The 25,837-nt window shown below is 36.1% G+C and overlaps 1 protein-coding gene across 6 annotated transcripts in view; it reads right to left on the bottom strand.

Annotated features, from left to right (window-relative positions):
* Ankrd17 (ankyrin repeat domain 17) overlaps window positions 1-25,837 on the bottom strand; it is a 142,512-nt gene that overhangs the window by 78,431 nt on the left and 38,244 nt on the right. For 5 of the 6 annotated variants that reach the window (XM_038319072.1, XM_038319080.1, XM_038319102.1 and 2 more), the window contains exons 2-5: window positions 7,500-7,653; window positions 3,443-3,599; window positions 2,014-2,161; window positions 1,655-1,802 (exon numbers count right to left, since the gene is read on the bottom strand). In XM_038319072.1, coding sequence (XP_038175000.1) covers window positions 1,655-1,802; window positions 2,014-2,161; window positions 3,443-3,599; window positions 7,500-7,653 — 607 coding nt within the window. Of the gene's footprint in view, window positions 1-1,654; window positions 1,803-2,013; window positions 2,162-3,442; window positions 3,600-7,499; window positions 7,654-20,488; window positions 20,596-25,837 lie in introns of those variants that run through there. The other variant, XM_038319094.1, reaches the window with a different exon arrangement.

Below are 25,837 nucleotides of genomic sequence, written 5' to 3'. Positions count from 1 at the left end.
ACATGCACACAACCCACACTAAAAGAACTCTGTGGGCCATATTTATATATTCATGCGCTTATTTGTAACAACAAATAGTAAAAGAGGCTGTCAATTTGAGAAGGAGTAATAAGGGTGGGCGGGCCAACATAAAATGGAGGGACATCAGGGGGTTTGGAAGGGAAAAGGGGGTCATGGAAGTAAAGTATTTATACAAAAAAAAAAAAAAAAAAAAAAAAAACAACAACAAAACAACCTTTGGAGAACTGTAAATGAGCTGTGCAATTTTTTCCTGAAAAATTTTCTTTCCCAAATGGGACAAAAGTTAACTTTAATATAAAAAATGTTTCATAAGGCATTATTTGTAATAAATGTCAACAAACATCATGCCCCAAACCTATCATATATAACCCACATACTAAATGACCAATGTCGAATACTTTTTAAAAGATTCACTGTTTTGGTTTTGGAACATACTATGTAGTTCTAAATGAGCTCAATATATAGCAAGACTGACTCAGCCTCCCCCATGCAAGAACTGCAGGTATGAACCAAGACGACAGGCACAAGGACCCCTTCTCAGTGATTAATAACTTCCCATCAAAAAAAAAAGAAAAGAAAAAAAGAAAGCCCAACTTGATAAGTGAAAATAAAATTATAAACTTCTTTTAAAAACATAACTAAATTTGATTTTAATCTGAAGAAAACTCACAAAATTTCATACAATGCTAGACCCAGTTTTGACCCTACCTTAGAAAAATAAATTAGTTTAGGCTAAAGTAATTGCCCACTGCACATGTTTTCATAATTCTTTTTCCTGAGCAGCAATTTAGCAAACTAGAGGGTCATGGTCTAATCCTTGCTGCCAATCCTATTATCCCCACATCTTGCATTAATAGTAAAAAGGAAGCCAGGGTTTGAGAAGGATAGGCCATACTTCTCCACATCTACAGAGCAGTCTTTTGAACCAAGTGCTTAATATACTTTAAAAGAAGATAAGAGTGTCTAATAAACCCAACAGGACACATTTCTTTCAATATTATTTTAAACCTCAAAGAGACTTAGGCAAAAATGTAGCATTTAAGTGTTGTGGAATATTAATTTAAGATGTGCAACATTTGTTTATGCTGTGGAACATTTATTTTAACGATGAAAAGACGTGTTGCATTCTCTTATGTTGCATTTGTTTAATTCTGTAGAGCTGTGTTACTTTGCTTATCTAAAACACATGATTGGTCTAATCAAGAGCTGCTTGGCCAATAGCTGAGCAGAGAAAGGACAGGCAGAGATGGCAGGCAGAAAGAATAAATAGGAGGTATCTGGGAAAGGAGACGGAGGAGCCAGAAAGGGGGGCGGGGGAACCTACAGCTACACACCAGCCACGTTGTAAGTAGTAAAGAAAGGTATACAGAAACAGAGAAAGATAAAAGGCCAGAGGCAAAAGCAGATGATATAACTTAATAAAATCTGGTTAGAAACAAGCCAAGCCAAGGCTGAGCATTCATAAGAAATAATAAGCCTCTGTATGTGTTTTTTGGAAGCTGGGTGGCAGGCCTGCAAAGAACAAAAAGTCAAGAATAAAAACAATCAACTACACTTAAAAATACTTTCATAAGAAACAATTATTAAAAGGAATGCTACTAGCTAATGAAACTGAAAAAGAAGTATGCGTGACCTGTTGAAGACTGTGCATTGACATCAGCTTTATGAGCTAGCAGCAACTTCACGATTTTGACATGTCCTCCATTAGCAGCAGCCATTAAAGGTGTGATGTCACCTTTGATTCCCCTGTCTTCCACATTTGCATGCATTGCCAACAAAACCTTGAGAAAGAAAAGTTTATAGAATATTAAGAAGGTACCCTGAAAGTTTAATATTTCTACAATGCTTGCCTACTCATAAGATTCCTAAGAATCAAAACTACAAGCTGTATGCAACAAGACTGTGCTGTCATTAGCTTAACAAGAAAAACGGTTTACTCTTCTCCTAATAAATGACAGACCTCTTTTAAAGGCTTATTTTCCTAATACAGACCTGTGCAAGCTCATAGTATCCAGCAGAACAAGCTAAACAAAGGAGGCTCTCCCCTTCCTCGGTGTGTTCATTTACACTTCGACCTTCAATGAGTAATTTCCGCACAGCATTCACATCTCCTTCTGAACAGGCCTCTGCCAAACTGCGGCTATGACAAGAAGAACAGCGTCATCTCAGGGGATGATATAAAAAATCTGCATGATATAAGTTTTTTTTTGTCATTCTAAATTAAAATTAATCAGTATCCTAAAATGTTTTCAGTGATGTACAGTCTAATTCACGGTAAACAGTGAAACCATATAGCATAAAAATTTAAACAAAAACAATAGATTAAGTTTTTGTCCAACTGCTAGAAATTTTATGACATTAATAAAATATAAAATGGGTAAGATGTCTACTAATTATGAAAGCCTACTGAGTTCTTCCACCAAGTAAAAGAATATCAGACACAAGATGGGAGCATGTAATGTTAATAACTGAGTACCTGGGAAAATATTCACTCATCCACTCGTCTCGGGTGTCAATCCTCTTCTTCTACTTGTTGAGACAAAGTGTTGTTCACAGATAAAAGTCAGGAGAGGGCCCCTGACCTTCTGAGAATTCTCATCTCCACTTCCTGTCTCATGCTCACACCTCTCCCTTACCCACTGGACCACCTCCCCACATAGCACTGTGTTCAGTTAGAGGGAGAAAAAGAAGTCGATAGGATCTGAAAACTGTAACATAGTAATGATACTTCTTCAGATGCTCTGTTCCCAACTGCAGGCTTTATGTATGAAATATGATGTTAATTACACAGCACTAGACAGCATTAAAATATTACCTATAATATGTTGAATCCTTACTAATACTAAAACCAGGCATACAAGAAACTGTAAGACACAAAAATAAAGTCTCTTGGCCTAACATTCATTGGAAACAAGAGTTATATTTTAAAACTTCAGAAAACAAAAACCTCACCTTCTAAACTCATGAACTAAAAAAAATACAATTGAAAGAATAGCATTTACTTCTATAAATACGGAAGAAAAGCAACAAAGTTTTTTTCTAAGTTTTAAGATTTTTAATACTTATGTGTATGTTTGTGTGTCTACACGTTACTTGTGTGGAGGTGTCAGCACCCATTATGGTGCCTTGGAGAAGAGCAGCGAGCTGTCTGGACAAAGAGCTACCACTCCTGTACCCAACGGCTGTCAGTATTGGTCAGAAGACAGTGGTGTTCACTTCACCTTGAGTTTGATTAAGCTACTCATCTTCCAGTTTGCTTATATAACTGGCACTAAGAAAATTACAACTTAAAAGGTCCTTTTATTATGTGAGAAAGGTACTGTGGCTATAGCATCAGGCACAAAAAATGCTGGATAAATATTAAATACTTTCCTTCTTAGAAAAATCATTTTTAAACTGATCACAACACAAAAGCACTCACTTGTCCGACTGCCCTGCATTTGCTGTGCTTTCAGCTCTCATTCGCGTAAGTGCAGCAGCAGCTTCATCCAACGCACAGCTGACAGACGACGTCAGCCTCCGGAGGACTTCAGGGTCTGCAAAGGCTTTACCGTCAGCCGTGGATAACTTGCCTATTCCTATTTTATTATTTTACACCAATGTGGAAATACACAAAAGGAAAACAAAGCAATACTCAGGTTACTAAAATCCTGCACGTTAAAATAATCTTCAAATACTATAATGGACATATCTGGCTATAATCATTGGTAAACAACTTTCCTCGAACCTAAAAAGCTTATCCATGCTTTAGTTTCTGGACACATGATCTGACACACTAGCGTCAAATGTGGGTCTTTAGTCTATGCTGGGATAGACAGGAGTCTTTGAAACAACTGTCATGTCTTGGAGAAAAGAGCCTATGTTCAGAGGTTGTTGAGCTGTAAGCACTCAGTCATGAATTATTTAGTCACTTTTTTCACCACATGCAGAAAAACTTCCAAAAATTGTCAATAAACAGCAAAATAGAAAAAGAAAAAGAATTTTTAACTCACTGATACCAAGTGCCAGCAATATCACTCTATTTTTTTGGTAAATTCCTATTTTTACTTCAGGAAAATGGAAGAAATAATACAGACTGCATTAAAAAAAAAACCCCTACATATAGCTACCTCTTAAAAACTTACTACAGAAACTTTCCACATATACTCAGAAACATCCAAAATTATTGATAATAACGAAAGAAATACAAAAGTAAAAATAGTCAACACCTGAATTAAATATAATTGTTACTTTTCCAGATATTTTTAAGAAAGCAAGCCTACCATTAATAGTCATTATTATTTTATTTCAAATTACCAATCTACATCACCTGAGACGCTTACTAAAAACCTAGGTGCTGAGCATGGAAAGACGGCTCAGTGACTAAGAGCACTTGCTGCTTTTCCAGAGGACAGGATTTTGTACCCACATCAGACACTTCACAAACACCTGTAACTCCAGCTCTCGGGGATCTGATATCCTCTTCTGACCTCTATACTTAAACTCATGTGCAAACACACACACACACACACACACATTTAGTATCTCAAGTCCAAAGATATGCTGGTATCATCAATGTTAAAAGTCAAATTGTGATTGGAAATCTATTATGGCACAATTAAAATCAATTTTATGAATTTCCAAATGAGAATTAGCCACAATTTCTCAAGCTATTACCAACTCTATAACAAATTCTAGTCAGAATCTCCAAGAGCAAGCAGGAAAGACCAAACAAAGTAGCAGGGAATGATCATTACTCAAAATTGGACTCCTCATAAATCCAAAGTTCTGTTCTTTTGGTTTTTAGACCTGGATTTTTACTTTGCAATGTGGCCTCAGCCACTCGAATGCTACAGACTGCTGGGACTGAACCACCATGAATGCCCACAAAGGTAATTTCAGTGGATAACCCGGATGCAACAAAAATATTAATAAAAAAAATTAACTACTCGTAGATTGTGGTGGTCTTATGTAGAGCAGCAATAACCAAACCTAGAAAGAGAATAGTGTAGCCATATTATTCTTTCCAACTTCACACATTTAATCAGTTGAACACAGCACTTAACATAGAGAACACATTACAACATCTAGGTAAGATTTATTAAAGATACAGGTAAATCAGTTTTTCTCCCTTTCCTCTTAGAACTTAATAAAACTAAGAAGAACTCAATGGGAATTCCATCCTTAATAAAACTAAAATACATCTTTAAATCTAAGGTACTATAAATCTAAGGGAAAGTAAGTAGAATAGACTAAGTAGAAACACAGCCATCAAAGAGAAGCAAGGTGATCATAAACTAAAGAATTAGAGATTCAGAAACAAGTGTAAGGTTTTGGTGATGAAAATGGGGCACTAACCAGACCTAATCAATTAGATACAAGTCTCCATATATTCTCCAAAATCAAACTTGACAGGACCTCAATTAGGCGACAAGGATGGGGGAGGCAGAGAGGAGGAGCAATGAATGGTGGAAAGGTGAGCACCTCCATGCTGCGTACTCAATCCTTAGCCTCCTTTCAACTCCCAAGCAACAAGAGTGTTGGCAGCCAGGCTTGTTATTCAGAAAACTAAAACTTGTAGACATGTCTGTCAAGAAATCCTAATATGTTAGGTAATCCCAGAGAAATTAAAAGTTCTGTGTGCAATTACAGGTAGGAAAACTACTGAAATAATCATCCTCTATTATTCTTTGGTTGGTTTATTTATGTCTAAGTGTTTGACTATAAGGCATGTGTATTGAGCGAATGCATGATTACAAGAAGTCAGAAAATGGGTCAGAAGTCAACAGCGGTTGTGAGTCACCACTTAGGTGCAGGGAACTAAACCCTGGTAATTTTCTAGAGCAACAAGTGACTCCATTTCTACAGACCCTATTTTATGAAACTCTTAAGACTACACACATGATAAAACTTACTGTCATCATAAAGTGACATAGTATCTATCAAACAGATTATCCTGGTGGGCCCTGACTAATCAGAATTTCATGAAAAGCAGTGAGAACTTTTTGCCTGGAGATAACAAAATTGAGGAAATGAAGAAATAAAAAGGTTTCTATGTGCCCTTACTGGCTTAAAGATGGCAAGGAGCTGTGCATCGAGGAATGTGAAATGAGGAAGAGCCCCAACTGAGTGCCCACAAAAAGATGAAGCTGTCAGAGGTACAACAGCTTAGAAGTAAACGTTCCCAAACAGCAGATAGGCACAAACTTCACAAGGCTGATTTCAGTCTGCAAGATGTTAAGGCAAAAGAATTCAGCCACACTATGTTCTAGTGCCTGATACACAAATTACTAGGAATTGAGTGTTGTTTCTTGTTGCTGTATAAAAACTGCTACACTGCAATAGGAAACCAACAAGTAAGTCACACTGAAAAGTATCAGTTGGCAAAAGAGATGTGTACACTTTTCACCTAAACTTTTTATGTCATTTCTACTGGCTATAAACAGAACTCAGGGATCACGAAAATAAAAAACAATTTCATAATATGGAAAGACAACCCAAGGGAATAAAATAAAAATAAAACCAATTTTCAAATGCCACCAAGTTCTGGAAAAGACTAGGATCTAGTAGTGCAGAAAAGGAAAATAATTACAGCTGAAGTATCAAACTTCAACTGGAACATCCAATGGCAAAAGACAACAGGTCAGTAATTTCAAGATCTGCAGAAAATTATTTTTAAACTAAACTTCAATGCATAAACTATTAAGCATCAACACAGCAAGACATTTTCACATGAGAGCTCAGGAGATTTTGCCCTTCAGAAGCAAATGAGGAAAAACAAAGCAAAACTTTAAAAACAAAGCAAACAAACAAACAAAAACCTCACACATTTCATACATCTTTGTTGAGAATGATATTCTAGGGCCAGAAGGATGGCTCAATAGTTGCAAAACCTAGACATTATGAAAGAACTGATCAATTCTGAACACAGGATATTTAGTCATTAAAAGTAAATTTCTACATTTTTTTCCCTTTGACTTTTTGGCTGCATTTTTAAGGGAATCCTTGAATACATATGGAAGAAATCAGAAAGGCTATGATGAAGTCTATATCTACATTCAAAGACATGGGGATGTCAAAAGAGTAGGAAAGAATAAAAGTGACATGAGATTATCCATGTACTGATGCTTATTCAAGTTGAAAAGACAGCTTTATTATACACTGGAGGTTTCAATGCAATCAATTCCTATCAAAAAGTTGCTGCAAACTGCAACTGAGTACTAAATTACTGCTACTAAGATAGAAAAGGACTGGGCTACTGCAAGCCTCTTGGGCTATAATATTCCATTAATATATAACCTAGTTTCATGTGTATTAGGTATTAAACATATCAAACATTCATTTATTAGCAATAAATTCACTCAGCACCACTGCAATTAAACTATTTTTCAGAGACTCTTAACTGATGTGTTTTTCAAATAAAGAAGCATACATTTATAGTAGCAAGAGAAGTGTACGGATAACAAAGACGACATGACCACCAAGAGCACACGACATACCTGCAGCTTCTAGTAAAGCTTCCAGTCTAGCCTGTGTCTCTGGATCTACTGTCCTGAGGTCTGCACCATCAGCAGTGCCTGATAAGAGCAACTTGGAAGCTGTTTCCAGCATTGGATTCTCCAAATCATCCTGGTCCAAAATGAAAGACTCCACCTGGAAAACAAATACAGAAAAAGAAGTAAGGAAAAAAGGGAGGAGGACAAAAACAAATTAAGATCCAAAGGGGGGAAATCATATTTAATATAATTACCAATGATAAGTACGATAGCAACACTAAATAAATTCAAATACCCAAAGCCCATTGTTTAAACTAAAGAAAATTAAAAGTTGGAGATATTAAGAACTCATTATTCAAATGCAATCTTTTTATTTACTGAAATAAAATGCATTATTTAATGTGTGCATAAGATAGGCCAGAGCTTATGAACATAAATCCTGGATACTTCTCTGTATCAACCCTTTAGGTAGTCATTTTAAACACTTGACTTTCCATAGCCTTTGCACTTCAAATTTTAAAATTATACTTTATGCTTTAAATTTTAACTTTTTCATTACAACAAAAACTGTCAATTAAAATGGGAGGCTCACTTTAATCATTCTTAAAGATGTTTTCAAAACTCCGTGTTTAATAAACACTTTTTTATTTTGCCAGTTGTACTCTGTAGCAAAAAGCAGCATGTCATGAAAATATACAGCTAAATTTTCTTAGATCTCAAAAATTGGTGAAAAGAGAGTTGGAGAGGTAACTCAGCAGTTAAAACCATATACTGTTCTTGCTGAGACTCCAAGTTTAGCTCCCAGTGCCTAAGCTGGAGGACTTACAAACACCTACAAAACCAGACTCATGTGCACATATCCACATATAAAGACACAAACCCATAATTTCAAAAGATAATAAACCTTTAAAAAAATTAGTAAAAGTGAGATCTGAAGTATTTTCTTTTTTAACTACAAGTATACAACAATAAACAACACTTTTTTACTTTGGTGCTACAACCTTCAGGACAAAAACATTAACTTACTACTATTTTTATACTACCAATGAGAATGTCAACACATTAGAAACAACAAATAACATTTTAGTGTTATGAGGACAGTAATTTTGACCTCCTGATACCCTGAAATGATATCCTAGACCCCCGAAAGTTTACAGAATATATGTTTAGATAAACTCACTATAATTAAACCAGAGTGAAATGAAACAAATTTAAGAAGAAAGAAACCCACCCACTATACCTCATTTTGTTGTTGATTTGAGAGTTTGGCTATGCTGCTCAGTGTGGGCTCAAGATATCATATTGAGAAGTAATGGGAACCTAGGCAGACAAGACCACACCCAGCAAAAATCTTAAGGTGCTTCTTTCTACCCGGCAATGCAAAACCTACATTAAAAAACTGAAGTCACGGGAAGCTAGAGAGATAGCTTAGTAGGTTAAGTACATTAGATGCTCTTCAGAGAACCCGAGTTTGATTCCCAATGTCCACAAAGTTGCTTACAAACACAGTTCTTGGGGGATCTGACATCTCCTAGCCTCTGCAGGCATCAGGCATGCAAGGTGGTCCACAGACATACATGTAGGCAAAACATTCATACACATAAATAAAGAACACACACACCATAAAATATAAATTAAGAACACACACACAAATAGATAATATAGAGCACAACATGCTCAAGTCTAGTATCTAAAAGCACAAAAGGAAGAAAAACAGTGAATCAGAAAAGTATTTTAACAACGACAGTGACATTTTTCCACCCTCAAAAGTCACCACTTTAAAATGGCTGTGTCTCTGCAAGTGGGTATATGGGCCTGAGTGCTGGTACTCTCGGAGGTCTAAGGCATCAGACCCCTTTGTGCTGTAATTACAGGCAGCATTAAACAGCCTGATAAGGGTGCTAGGAATAGAACTTAAGTCACCTGCAGGAACAAGGGGATGGGGGCTCACTTAACCACTGAGTCATTTTCCCACCCCCGATTTCTTTCAGAGACAAGGTCTCATTGTATATATAGTCCAGGCTACCTTGGAACTCACTGTGTAGACTAGGCTGTCTTTGAACTCAGAGATCCACCTATCTGTTTGCACTACCACACCCAGCTTACCACTGCTATTTCTAATCAACACACACAGTATTAAATTATGCTTTATTTTTGTTTTCACATGCAGAAGTTTATCACATCATGCATGAGTGATTAACAGAAAAGTTTCAGGAGTTCATTTCTCCTTCCAGCTTATGGATCCCAGGGATCAAACTCGGGTCACTGGATTGGTAGCAAGCAACTTTATCTGCTAGAACCATCTATCTCAACAGCCCATAAATGACACTTCTAATATTTCAAAGACAATGAACACACAACACTCTGAAATTAAATTCTGAAGATTTTAAATTCAAACAAATGTTAAAATGCCAAGGTCATACAATTTCATTTTTTTTTTTTTTCGATTGTCTTTCAAATAAGGTTTCTCTGTGTAGCCATTGCTGTCCTGAAGCTCCCTCTGTAGGCCAGGCTGTCCTCAAATTCACAAGAGATCCACCTACCTCTGCCTACTGAGGGCTAGGATTACAGTTCCATTCTTAAAGGCAGCGCCAACAGTGTGCTAAGGCATGACCAACAGTCTAAGGAAGTTAGCCCGCAAAGCATAGCTTCTACTTTATGAAGTGTACTTTTGGGTGCGCCATGATCCAAAGTATCTTTGCATTCTGAAACATTGTCCAAAAAGATGATTATTTCTGAAGAAAAGGTGTGCCCAAAGAATGACAAAATAGTATCTGCTGAAACACCTATAACTTAAATGAAAGAAGTTAAAATATATAAATATGATCACAAGTGAATGAACACATGAACAACTAAATATTTTAAGCTAGCTTTAGAAAGTAAAAAGATTCAATTCAATGGCAAAAATGATAGGTGCCAAATCTCTCAAAAAAGTAGTCAAAGAAGAAAAGAATTTTGGCCAAAATAACTACTCTGCTTAGGATGAGAGAGGAAAATACAATGTGGCACTGGAAGATACAATTCCAGTCTGATGGACAAGACCAGCAGCAGGAAGTTGCAGGGAGAAGGTATATGTTACAATGTATTATTACTAAGTCTAGTTAGTGTAAATTTACTAGAATAAGGACACTTGAAAAAAAATAGCAGTGCAAGGCCTATGAGATGCTAAGTAAAGGCATTTGCAGCCAAGCCTAAAGACTGGAGTTCCATTACCAAAACCCTGTATGTTGGGAGGAGAGAAGAAACTCCCACAAGCTGTCCTCTGACCACAAGATGTTCATCCTGACACATTCCCCACCTCTATATCAGTAATTTATTGCATGTATGGTATGCTCTTAGAGAACAAACTTTGTTTAACTTACATGTACAACCAACAAATATGTAATCTATGCTCAGGAATCAAGAAACTTCTGGATGAGGAAAACTTCAAAGAATTGAAAATCTGGGCTGATGAGATGGCTCATCGTGTGAAAGTACAAGCTAGCTAAGCTTAAGACCCTGAGCTCAATCTCTGGGAACAACATAGTTGTCCTCTGGCCTCCATAGGCTCACTGTGGGACCTGTACTTATCTCCTCTTACTCACATACAAAACTACCAGATGACCCTAAGATTGTTCCCTTTTGGATTCTAAAAGGTTTAGGGTACAACTGGAGAAAGGAAAGCTAATTATAAAATCTTCTATGGGGAAGGGAACAAAAATGCTCTTTTCATTGATTAATCACACATTATAGACATCTTGTATTCAAAAGTATTTACTACTGTATTTACACATCAATGTTATAAAAACCGATCTTAGAACTCAGAAACTTAATTATTTTTAATAATTGTACGAATGGCCAATAATACAAGTAAAGGAAAATAATATAATGTAGGGTGTAGTGGTGATGTAAAGGGCTACACGAATTAGAGAAAAAGCAAAGAAAATTCTCCTTTTACACCATTAACCCCTTCCCCCACCTGGAGACTGTATGTGTAGCCCTATGGTGTACAGCTTACACAGCATGTACCAAGTCCTGGGTTCAATCCTGAGAGTAGTAGAAAGAAACATTCAATATTTTTCAAGTGAATTTTGTGTTCTATTCCCAATAAATGGAGATGGAATGACATAATTTAATTTTATAAATATGCAAAATAGCCTCTTTTACAATTTCAAACTAGATTATCATATATACCTCCTTTTCTTGTTCTAAACGCTGTTAGTAGTTTACCCCTAAAAAGTATCAAAGTTTATAAATATTTGAGTGTAATAACTAAGTTACACTTAAAGTATTGTGGATGTGTTGTTAGAACTGGGTATTCTATAAAATGTATCCATATTCTTGTTTATTAATTGTTAGAAAATGTCATACATGAGCACTGTATCTGCATCACTCCCCTCTCCCTGTCCAGGCTTCAACTCCTCCAGTGTCCATCTGCCAAAACACATGATCTCATCTTTAATTATTACTGTTACATGTACACCCATATATAACTCACACATGCGAACATGTACTACCGAGACCATTTAGCTTTGCTCATATGTACATACATGCCCAAGGCTGAAGAGTGATTTTCCCTGTATTAAATCCTTGCCCATTCTAAAGAGAGAAGACTGGAAAAGAAATTTAAGAACCTTAAAAGTAAAATTCGCAGGTCTACAGTTAAGAAACATACAAAGATCCTTATTTAAATGGGAGGTTTCTAAATATGCAGTACAGAGGGGACCAGGTAACCCAAGGCCCACTCATTCAAGGCTGTGTACAAAAAATTCAATGCTAGAGGAATAAGAAACTCTACAAAATCTAACTTTGTTTTTCTTTATAAATCAAGATTCCTAAGTAAATTCACTACTAATGACTAAAAGTAGCACAATCAAACACTTCTGTTCCCCAATACAACATAAACTGTGAAGTACTGTTTTATTCACTTGTCTTTGGGTACCCACATGTCACAGTGCATGTGTAGAGGTTGGAGGACAACTTGTAGGGGACAGTTGACTCTTTTCATCATGTGGGTTCCTAGGTTCAAACTCACGTCATCAGGATTGGCAACAAAAGCCTTTAATCACCTCAGCAGCCTTCCTAGGAGGTATTCTCAACACTGCTCTATTTCCAATAAATAATAATCTGATAAGACATTTAGAAATAACTCAGTTTTGAAAATAGTCATAAGGCAAACAAGAAGATGAACCTTTTTTCTCAACCTAGGCACTAGAGGCATTCTGGATGAAAGCCTTCACTCAGAAACCCTTTCTCATTTGACAACCAAGAACATACCCAGACACCATCAAATGTCTCCCTGAAAGAGTAAAGAAAAGCTCCCTTCTCAATGCACATGTCCTTTAAAAACAAACAAACAAAAACAAAAAATAAAACAAAACAAAACAAAAAAACAAAAATTCACCAGTGAGGAAGTTGAGAACCTCTGAATTAAATAGAAGCAAACATATAAATCCAAAAGGCATAACAATTTACAAAACCAGTAAGTAAAACCATTCTCCCATTAAGAAGAATGGAGCAAAGATCAAAGAATTTTTCTAAGTTAACAAAACTTGAGCAACAATAAATCATAATACAGATCCTATCTGAAAGAAACTTGGCTTAAGTGAGCCAGCTAGGGAAAGAGGGCATTTGAGACAGGAGAAGAAATAGGACTATGTACTGGGTATTTGGAAGTATAAAGGCATTACTTTGGCTATGTAAGAAAATCCATTTTGCTTTTCTGATATAGTCTCATGTATCTCTGCATGGCCTCAAACTCTCTATGCAGCCAAAGGTGATCTTGAACTTAGATGCAATACTGAGGATCACATCCAGAGGTTTATGCATGCAAGGGAAGCACTCCACCAAATAAGCCACGTCTCCAGCTCTAGAAAATCCTGAACAATGCTGAAAAAAAAGCTACATACATATACATACATATACAAAGCAATTTTTGGACTGGACTCTTTTTGTGTTTGCTAAGCTTTTGTTTTTATATGGCTCCACTGAAGCCTGATTCAGTTTTGTTTTATTTTTAAACCAAATATCATCTACATTCAGTAATACTTATATTACAAATTAAAATAATTCTATCCCAACTTCCCCAATGTAAAACAAATATAATAAAGATGGTTAAATAAAAAAAAATTCAAGCTTTTCTTACAATGGTAAAATCCAAATAGATGTCTATATCAGAACTGATACTGTCAAACTGTTCTATACTTAACAGAAAGTTATGCAGTAAATGGGAAGTTATAAAATGATCTGGACCAGTTATGAACATCAGAAATATAATTTAACACTTTACTCAAATATACTCATTAACCTCATAGCTAAAGCCAACGGATGAGCAAATGGTGTACGTTAATTGGCCATCATATATACCAACTCCACTAAACATCTTTATACCTTGTATGCAAAGCAGCAAGCTATTTGCAACAGAAACACAGAAATGATTTAATATGTTCATTGCCTTCCATGAATATACAATCTAGAAAGACAATGTTAAGAGCAACGAGTTATCAAATATGTATGAAAAAAGAACACTAAACAGGAAGACAGTGATGATACAAAGAAAGAAGACAATTCTCTATGAGCAGATGCTTAAGGGACAAGGTAATTTAGGACAGCTCTGAAAGTTTCACCATTTATAAAACTTACTCAAAGACTTCATTTAGGCAAAGTGTTTCAAAAACACAACTAAGAGCCCTGCAAAGAATTCTTTTGGATAAATGTGACTTCAAAGATGAAACCTATTCAGAATTTATTTCAATATAGGAAATATAGAATGATGTGTGGTTAGGCCAGAAGGGAAGCTCAGACTATAAGGGTAGCCATGTTGAAAATGGGACTCTCTGGAATTCAATGTTCTGTATTCCTCTTGCCACTGCACCCACCAATCATTGCTATTTTTGCTCTTCTGTACATTATCCTGGTTTTTACTACGGCAAACACCTGGACCTGAAAACCAAACTTTCGTTGTGACTAAAAGGTCCACTTAAAACTTTCCTTCCTTTGGTTTGGTTTTGGGGTATTGTGTATCTCAGGTTGATCTAGACCTCTATCTGCCTAAGGATGATGATCCTGTCTCTAGCTCCTCTGCATTGTAGCCATACCCAGCTACAAATGTCCAATAGAACAACAAATGATTCTATATATTCTCTACAACAATAAGATCTCTACAATTAAAACTCAAGTCACACTTAATCCCCCGATGGTTTTTTGTATTTTTATGAATCTCACTTTTAGTATCAGTACTGTATTTTTTATTAAAGATTTATTTATTGTGCATACAGTGTTCTGTCTGCATGTATGCCACCAGACCAGAAGAGGGCACCAGATCTCATTATAAATGGTTGTGAGCCACCATGTGGTTACTGGTAATTGAACTCAGGTCCTGATGTGGGAGGGTCTTCTGTTTTGTGTTGGTTTCATTGGTTAATAAAGAAACTGCCTTGGCCATTTAATAGGCCAGCCCTTAGGTGGGTGGAGTAGACAGAACAGAATGCAGGGAGGAAGAGGGAAGTGAGGCAATCGCCATGCCTCTCTGCTCTGGTCAGACGCCATGGATCCAGCCACCAGGTCAGACAGGCTGAATCTTTCCCAGTAAGCCACCACCTCATGGTGCTATATACATTAATAGAAATAGGTTAATCAAGATGTAATAGTTAGCCAGTAAGGGGCTGGAGATAATGGGCCAGGCAGTATTTAAATGAATACAATTTGTGTGTTGTTATTTTGGGTGTAAAGCTAGCCGTGTGGGATCCAGGCAGGATGAAAAGCAGGCCTGCTGGTCCCCTCACTACAAGGTCCTCTGAAAGAGCAGGCAGTGCTCCTAACCTCTGAGCCATCTCTCTAGCCCCAGTTTTTGAATCTTATAATCAGCTTGATAAAACCTCTAACAACTATTTATATAAGACCTATAAAAAATAAAGGCTCCAGTTATTTGAAGCTGTGATCATGAACTGTATTCCCTAAGTTCAGATTCCCTATTTAGTGATATTCAAATGACAGGGTAAATAAACATAATTTAAGACAACATGTTTCCAAATATTGATACAATATATAATTAAGAAAATGTCCTTTGCAAATAAAAGATGCTGAAAATCATCGTGAAATGGTAGATACAAAATTTAAGGAAGGAATGTGAATCCATAATAATGTCATCACAATGGCTGATTGCTAAGGACAACACATAATGCCCTGAAACATACAAAGTGTTTGACCACTGACCCCTGATAAATTCATGTTTTATACTAACTGCTTCTGTCTCAAATCCAGAAAAATAAAGGATTATTTGTACTTCCCCGTTCCCTCAACACAGTAAAGTGGACTTACTGCAAATAAAAGTTTGTAATTATACATGGCCCCAAACTATGAATAAGACTTCAGTAAAATATTACAATTGTTAATCAAGTATTTTTAAGCTAATATAACAAAAGATTTTTTATTCTACAAAGACAAAATTAGCAACAAAACACCTCAAGTCTTATAAATTCAATGGGTCAAGGATTTATCACTCGGCCTGCAGAAGCCTAACAATCTGAATTCAACCCCAGAACCCACATAAAGGCAAGAGAAACCACTCCATAAAGCTGTCTTCTGACTTCCGCATACACGATGGAACACTGCCGTCCCATCCACATCACACGCATGAAAGTGAACAGAGACAAGGACAGCATGCCATCCAGACAGAGGAAGACCCAGAAACTCAGAGTCTCTCAAGCCACAGCTGCAGAAGCCAAGGGTAAACACCACAATATCAGGTTCAACACACATCTTCCTGGCTACTCTGGGAAAGCTGCTAGGAGGCATGACCATTAACGAGCCAGAACTCCTGCCCAACTCTCAACCTTCCCAAACTGTGGACACAGACCAGGGAAGAGACTCAAGTCCATGCTGTAAAAAACAAGACTGGAGCAGTTCCCATCACTGATGTAAGATTAAGGGCTACTACAAAGTTCTGGGAAGGGAAGGCTCACCAAGCAGTCTGTCACTGTGAAAACCAAATTCGTCTGTGACATAGACATAGCTCACCCTCACATCTCAAACACTTCGGGATATGTATATATATATATATATTCAAAGTGGATTGGATTTCTGAAAGCAGTTGTGGATTCATGGTCCCTGTGTATAATGTGATATTCGAAGAACTGGTTAACACCATTACTCTCAGCCCAAACATATCTCATAAAAAACAAAACAAAACAAAAACAAACAACCCCTGAGAAACAGTGAGATAGCTACAGATGTGGCTGAGAAATTAAAAACACAGACGGCTCTTCAGAGGACCCAGGGTGGCTCCCCACACCAAACATCAGCAGTTCACAACTCCAGAAAATTTAGAATGAATCTGGCTTCCATAGGCATCCACACTTACACACACACCCATCCCCCCCCCACACACATATAATTATTTTAAAAGAGGTTTCAAAAAATTAGAAGTTAATGATTAATATGACTCATGGTATTGAGATAGAAGTTAGCAAAATAAAAGTGAACATGACTGAAATAAATTTAGATTTCAAAGGTAAGGGTAAAAATTACTACATTAGTCCTATATTTTTACATTCAAAACTGTTATATATATGTTACACATTTGCTAAAATCTACTATGTAAGAATATACTATGGAATAGGGACAGAACACAAAACAAGACTTATTATTAAACAAACAATCCTTCAAGTTAGAAGAGTGCTATCATGCAAGCATCTCTAGAATTTCTGATTTAAAAGAATATAAGTCAAGATCAAAGTAAAATAGTATCATAAGCTTATATTCTAGAGAAAAAGTACCATATTTTGCAACTACTGGCTGAATCAATTTAATGCTGACATAAGAAATGGAATAATGAGGAAAAAGAAAAAAAAGGAGAATTAAAATGAGAAGAAAAAAATTACACTCAGTAAGAGTAGAAAGAAGAGGGCTGGAGAGATGGCTCAGAGGTTAAGAACATTGCCTGATCTTCCAAAGGTCCTGAGTTCAATTCCCAGCAACCACATGGTGGCTCACAACCATCTGTAATGGGGTCTGGTGCCCTCTTCTGGCCTGCAGGCATACACACAGACAGAATATTGTATACATAATAAATAAATAAATATTTAAAAAAAGAAAAAGAGAAGAAAGAAGAATAAGAAAAGTAATAAAATGTTTTTACCATAACCTTAAAGACAAAGTTCCTCACCCCCACCCCCACCCAACTGGGACAATATTAGGAAGTTTTTAAAGAAATAATGAAGTAAAAACTCAACTGTATGTTTCTGTTGAAAGAGACAGCTAATAAACTTAAAAGTCACAAAGGAGTGGAGATAACTGTTCAGCAGTTAAGACTACATATTGCTCTTCCAGAGGAATAGAATTCAGACCCCAGCATCCATACTGGGTGGTTTACTACTGCCTGTAACCGCAGTTCTAAGGAATCCAATGCCTCTGCCAGCACCTGCATCCATGGACACATGCATACAAAGACGTGTGCATGTGCGCATGTGCACACATGCACACACAATTTAAAATAATTAAAAATGTTTAAAGAAAATGAGGTGAAAATAGAGCAACCACAATCAAAGGTTAATAGTATCATTAAGAAAATAGAATAAGGGCAAAAACAATAAATACAAAGAATATTTTGTAATGCTGGGTGAGAGATGGCACACCCAGGGGGGTTCAGTCATAAATATACAACAAACCCACCAAAAGTATACGCACCTTTAAAAATAAAAATCAACCTAAGTGAGAAAATTTCCATATACCTGTCTAAGAAAATGATGAATATGCTCATTATGCAATGGCAGAGGATTCAGAAATAAAATTGTAATAAAGCAAAATAAGTGGTAAAAAAAATGGAGCTTTTAAATTAAAAAAACTGATCATATATTAGGAAAAAAAGAAAAAGAAACAACAGATTTCAAAGGAATGAATTTGTAATTTATGTATAGGAGGTTATGTTTGGTTTTTTTTGTTTTTTTTTTTTTGTTTTTTTTTGTTTTTTTTTGGTTTTTCGAGACAGGGTTTCCCTGTAGTTTCTAGAGCCTGTCCTGGAACTAGCTCTTGTAGACCAGGCTGGCCTCAAACTCAGAGATCCGCCTGCCTCTGCCTCCTGAGTGCTGGGATTAAAGGCGTGCGCCACCACCGCCCGGCTAGGAGGTTATGTTCTTGGTGCAGAAAAAATGGGATATTAAATATTTATAGTATGATATCCTACTTGAAATTTTAAAAAAGAAAAAGTCCACTAATTAACAATAGAGGGAATAAAAATCTAAGAGGGGACATTATTTCCTACAGGATTTGACCATATTATTTTCTTTAAAGAAAACCTTAGAGAGGGGATCCCAGGAGTCCACAGGGATGTCCCCAGCTAGGTCCTTGGGCAACAGAGGAGAGGGTGCCTGAACTGTGCTTGCCCCACTATCACACTGATGATTATCTCGAATATCACCATAGAATCTTCGTCCGGCGACTGATGGAGATACAGACCCTCATCAGATCAAGGGACTGGATGTAGGAGGGTAGGGACTTGGACTTCCCACAGAGCAGGGTTCCCAGCCCTCTCTCAAGCAGGGAGAGGGAGGGAAATGGGTAGAGGGGAGGAAGTAGAAATTTTTGAATGGAAAAATAAAAAAGTAAAGAAAAAAAGAAAGCATTAGAGCTTTAAATATCAGATTTAAAAATTTTAAATTACAAATCAAGATGTATCATTGCTATTATTACTATAAAACAGGATGAAGAAATTGGGAAGGCTTCAAAGAAATAGATGGTATTCAAGAAAAAGTTGCTACTAAAAGAGCAGAGCATTATCATATTTAAAAAACAGGGCATCTTATTTACAAAAGGAGAAAATACTTGAGAAAACTGCCAAGCTCCTATAAACAAGCCTAGACAAGAAGCACACACACAACAGTAAGCATAATACACCTAATATCTAAATAAAACAAACAGACCGGCAAATTATGTCAGTGGTATAAAGAGAAAGGGAGATTTAAATTCCAAAGCAGTGCTGACTTTGTTTTCTTCATGAGCGAACTGCTTCTTCCTATATTTGCATTCTTCAGGTCCTAGTTTGGCTTACACTTTCTCAAATCACACTAACAAGGGGGGCTCCCCTCTGCTCTCCACCAAACCATCCAACCTATAGCTTCCTGATGAGCCGGAAATGAGCACCTTCTCACCTATTTGCTTACTGTTTCTCTTCTCCACAGAGGACAGGAGCCTTTTGTAGACCCAAGGAATAACTGCCACTGTGGTGGTAACTGTACTACCGCTGACTTATAGCACAGCTTCTGGCACTATCTAAATATTTCCTTGAAGGAATATTTAATATAAAGTATAATCAACAGCTATAAACATATAATGTATCACATTAAATATAATTTAAAAAATAGACCATCTCAACAAAACTGTATGGTTAAATTAAATATCTACTGCTGGGCAGGGCAGTACATCTTTAATCCCAGCACTAAGGGTGCAGAGACTGGTGCTCAGACTACATGATGAGACCGTCTCAAAAAGTAAATGAAATAAGCACAGCCATAAAAAGTAACCATTGCATCAGGAAAGTAACTTGCTTTTTTAATAATAAAAATCAAGAATATACATAACCTTAAAATGAAAAACATTTAATTTTAATCAAGAACAAGACACTCAGATCAGAAAGAACAGAGGAGCTCTGAAAACCTACCCAATAGTTAGACCAGAAAACATAACAAAATACTGTTAAGCATAACTACCAAAAAATGAATAACATAATTTATAGAAGACATAATTATTCTTCCAGAATTTAATAGCATCAGCAAAAACTAAATAAATGGTAAGACCAAAATTAAAAAAAAATAATAGCCTTCCTACACAATAGCAGTAGTTTATTAGAAAATACTTTTGTTAAGATGCTATTCACAGTAACAACAAAAGCTAAAGATACTCAGGAAAATACCTAACCAAAAAAAGTGTGTAAGACCTATGAAAAGTAATTTTTTAAAAAATCTATAAAACTGTACTGTAGAGCATAAAAGAACACCTAAAGAAATGGAGAGGCATACCATGGTCCTGGGTGGGAAGACTCAATAGTGTAAAGATGTCAATTCTCCCCAAATTAATCTGTAAATTCAATGCACTTCCAATCAAAATCCCAAAGGGATTTTTAATGGAACTTGACATGTTGACTCTAAAGTTCATCTGGAAGAGAAAATACACAAAAAATTGCCAAAAATTTTTTTGGAAAAAGACAATGGGGAGGGGTGCCCTATCAGCTGTCAAATATAATATGAAATTAAAATAATCAAAACTGTATAATACTGAATCCAGAGCACATGTATTTGGGACTTAAAATATGAACAAGGTGTTTTTTCTGTTAGTGGGAGAAAAGAACATATCAGTCAGTGATTATACTGTGAGAAATATTATGAAGCTTGAAAAATTAATTTTAATTAAAATGATTATTAAAAGAAAATTCAGATGAATTAAAATCTATTAGAAACATAAATAAAACTGCATTGTAGAAGAAAACATAAGAAACTAAAGTGCTCCGATAGTGCTAAAAAGAAGACTCTGAGAAAGACACGAGAAGACCAATAAGGTTCTGACAGCATAAAAAATAAATGTAAAAATGCTACAAAATAAGAAATGTGATAGGGTAGGTAAAATACCACAAATTATAGCAAACAAGTTAGTAAGAGAATCATAAAGAAATTTTAAAATTTTTACTGAAGATAAAATGGACAAAATTTTATGGATAATTTTCAACAGAAATATAAAATTCCAGGAACTTACTAGGAATCAATTTAATACAAATAAGGTATAATTTTATATTCAATAGCAAACAATATCTAAAAGTTGGGGTAGATGATAGAACATAAAAACAACTGGAACTTTTTTCTTAGTAGTAATTTTATCTACAATAATATTAGATACATATGTGTGTACATGGTTGTTCATTGCAACACTGATCATACAGAAACAAAAGGTTAAAAATTACCTTCAAATACATCAATACAATAGTGGTTAAATAAATTAAAAGTGAAATAAGAGGTGCTATGAATGTAGCTCTGAGGTAGGATACTTACCCAGCAGACTCAAGGCTCATCCCTCCAACCCTCAAAAGCAACAATGTATCAGCTACCACTTCAACCCTTTGGCCTGCAATAGTTATCTTCATAAACTAAATGGTAATGACACCTTCCAATTTTATTGTCCTCCTACTACTTGAACAAAATAGAAACCCTATTTCCTTGCATCAGACTAGAGCCTTAACGTTAAGCATTATATAAAGGAAATTCTGCCTTTTAGCTATCCATATTTTTCTGTACAGCTTACCTTAAAAACTTAACTGTTCAGAGCACTTACTGCTCTTCCAGAGTCCCCAAGATCAGTTCCCAGAACCCAGGTGGTTTCATGTTTAATTCCAGTTCCAAGAGATCTAATGCCCTTTTCTGGCCTTCCCGGACAATGCATGTGTATGATTTAGGCATAACACTATTGCATGTGAAACAAATAAATAAAACATTTAAACAAACACAAGTGACCATGTAGTTTTCTATTGCTTCGTTTCAGCAAGTAAGGAAGAAAAACACAACTTCTCTAGAGTTTGGGCACTAGAGAGTCACAATAGAATATAGTCATATATGCCTGTGATCCCAGCACTCAGGAATTGTTAGTTTCAGGCCTGGTTGGGCTACACAGAGACATCTCACCACCCCTCCAACCTTAATGGCTCCCAATGAAGAATTATCTAACCATTCCTATCTATTTAACAAAAATACCAATCAATAGCTAGTGTGACAACTTAAATTATTTCAAACATGTAACACTACCTTTTAACTTCCTGATACATATCATTCAGTTACAAGCATGTGACTTTTGTTTGCTTGCTTTTGTGCTTTGGATAGTGTCTCAGTCCAGGCTGGTCTTGGATTTAGTATACAGTCACAAATGGCCTTGAACTCCTGATCCTTCAACCACCACCTTTGTGTGCTGCGAATTACAGATGTGCAATTCCACAAAGAGCTTCCTAATTAATATTATTATTTTGAGAAAGAGTCTCTCTATGAAGTTCTGGTTGCTCCAGAGTTCACTACATACACCATGCACAAAGATCCTCCTACCTCTGCCTCCCAAGGGCTAGGATTAAAGGCATGTACCACCACACCCAGCCTCCTAATTAATTTTAAATGAAGTGCTGGAATCAAATCAAGTAGTGTTAAGACTCAAATCAATCAATGCTATTCTCATGGTGGTTAAAAAAATTAAGCATATATTCTCTATTTATATTTTTTCTCCCTCTCTATTGAATAATTTTGTAAAGATTTATTATACAGTAAAATGTGCCTGTTATATTTGTCTCAATTTTTGGTTTTCTTTTTTTTTCATTACTGAATTGTAGGAATTCTGAATAAATCCTGTATCAGACATACGGTTTATCATGTGTTTCTTAACTGGTGGGTTCTCTTTTAGGTATTTCCTGAGAATATGTTTTTAATTTTAAGTCCAAATTCCTCATTTTCTTTTATTTGAACAGTGTCCTATGTAAAATATACTTACTAAACCAGGGTCATAAAGATTTTCTCCGACACTTTTTCTAGAATGTGTAATGTCCTGGTTTTTACAATTACAATTTAACCGGGTGTGAGTTTTTGCATGTATACGATTTTAATCTTTCCTTTCTCTAAAAACAAAGTATATGACTATTTTGGCACTGCTGATTAAGGAAACTGCTTACTGAATCACCTTAGCACTCAACAACAGATCTAGGTTGATCTCTAGAATTCCAAACTAATTCATTAAAACCACCCGTTTCTTCTTTATCAATAACAAAACAAACCATAATTTCTCTAATATATTTTTCAGGATATTGATTCATGAGTGAGATTTGATGTTAGTGGTTCTCCTAGAATTTGCTCATTTTACCTAATTTATTTATTAACCTCATGGGCAAAAAGCATAACAGTCCCTTGCTAGTTTATTATTTTATCACTATTGGTAATAAAACTCAGGATCTCGCACATCAGGAAAATACTCTATCACTAAGATATACCTTTTCATAATCACACTTGTTTATTTCTGCATGTAGGCATGTATGAACCAAAACATATGTGTGGAGGTCAGAAAAAAACTTCCAGAGTTGGTTCTTCCCTTCTACAATATGGGGATCAAACTTTAAAATTTCAAGCCATCAGGCTTGGCAGCAAACACTAATCTACTGAGACATCTCACTGGCCCTGTTATTAGCTTTTTAATAGATATGGACAGGTTTCCTCATAACATACTGTTTTTCACAACCAACAGACAGTATGTATCCTTTCAATCTCTCTTATATCATTTTTATTCATTCCTTCTAAGAGCCAACTAATCATAGATTCTGCTTATATCTTCACCATTTCCTTTATTCGGAGCTTTTTTAAAAAAATGCGCTCTTTTTCTGGTCTCTGTCTATCTGTCTGTCTACCTACCTGCCTGCCTGCCTGCCTGTCTGTCTGTCTGTCTGATCTTTCCCTGGTTTCTAAATGCAGAATTTTTAGATTACTGATATGTCCTCGTTGGGATCATTTCCTTCCAGGCCAGTTAACAAAGAACAGCGTCCACCTCTCAAATTTCCTTTGGCCAGCCCCTCCAAATAATTTCAACTAGCTTCTATTCCTTGTCCAGCTTATGTAAACATGTCCTCTATACCATGTTCTTCTTTGTGTTTATTAAGCTCCACAACAGAACTATATCAACAAATACATGTTTTAAGAATGACCTAGTTCACAAGCAACTTTCGAGTATGTCTCTCTCTGTGTAATTTCTCAGCTGAGCTCCAGCTCTGTATTAACAAACTGCTAGATTATCTTCTTCTGGATATACTACTAAACAACCAAACATAACCCAAGCTGGAAAGGAAATATAAAACAAGCCCAAGAAATTCTCAAAACGAACAAAAGCAAAAGCTGTTCAAAGCACTAATTTCCTGACTCATGAGATGGTACATCGAAGCAGTTCCTTGCCGTCAAGACCAACAATTAAGAGTTCCATCCCCAGGACCCTCATAGTGGAAACAAGAGTCAATTCCGTCAAGTTGTCATCTGAGCTCTATATGTGCACAATGGCACACCCCATCATCCACAGAAAACAAATATTTAATGTACTTCAGTAATTATTCCCCAAAACCAAAGGTATTAATAATAACTAGCATTTTGCCTTGCCCTTTAAGTTGTTCTGTACTAATCTAAAAATATGTAAAATATAGTACTTAATGCCACGCTGAAAAATATACCACATTACACTTACTTGAGTATTCTATTCAATACCAAAGTATTAAAACTAAGAAGCAAATAGCCACTTTTATAGTAAGGCATTTTAATAGTTACACTGGCATGAAATTAGACACAATTAAAACAAGAAATCCTAAATTTAAAATAAGCTGCACTTTTTTATTCAGATTAGGTTTGAAAACTGTGTGCACACAGATACCAAGTATCAAAAAAACCAAAACAGGAAGCAGTGTTCCTCCTCATCACCAGAAGAGTGACAACTACCCACATTTGCTTTGTTAAGAGAAGACACCCTTCTCTTAACAAAATATAATACACGTGGTTAATGAAAAGGTCAAAAAAGCAGAAAAAAAAAATAAGGAACTAAATTGAACAAAATTAGTAAAAATATATTTCTGAGACAGGCATGGTATTACCTGTCACTAATTCTAGCCTGCAGAGGTGGGAAGATCTGTTAAATTCAAGGTCAGCCTGGACTACACTGGGAGTTTCAGGACAGCCAGGGCTATACAATGAGACCCTGTCTCAAAAAAACAGCAGCAGCAACAACAACAAAAATAATTTCTGAAAATACAGTGATCACCAACCTATTACTATAACTGTAAACCTTTTAAATATTAAATTTTAAATTATACAGTGACTTCACTATAGTGGTCAGAAAAAGAGGAAAATGGAAAGCCCCAAATACCTTATAGTCATAAAAATACGATTTGTGGCTGGATATGCAGCATTATACTTATTTCAAAGTGTTTTACCTGGAAAAGCTTACACTGTAGCTAGAAGTCTTGGAAACTGTCAGATGACCTACAAGGGCATTTATAGGTGGAGAGACAGGCATCACAAGCACTTGCTACACTGGCACAGCACATGTTTGCTATGGGACAATGCTCTGTGACCGTATTTTAATAAAATGTTGATTGGCCAGTAGCCAGGCAGGAAGTATAGGTGGGACAACCAGGCAGGAAGTAGAGGCAGGGTGACAAGAACAGGGGAATTCTGGGAACAGGAAAGCTCAGTCTGCAGTCAAGACCCAGGCTCAGAGGAGGCAAGATGTGACTGCCTTGCTGAAAAAGGTACCAAGCCATGTGGCTAATACTGAAAAAATTATGGGCTTATAAAAGTTATAAGAGTTAATAAGAAGCC

Source organism: Arvicola amphibius, chromosome 1, assembly GCF_903992535.2.
Source record: "Arvicola amphibius chromosome 1, mArvAmp1.2, whole genome shotgun sequence".
In the NCBI taxonomy this organism is placed as follows: domain Eukaryota; kingdom Metazoa; phylum Chordata; class Mammalia; order Rodentia; family Cricetidae; genus Arvicola; species Arvicola amphibius.
The sequence above is the reverse complement of the archived record's forward strand: the minus strand, read 5'-3'. Positions and strand labels throughout refer to the sequence as shown.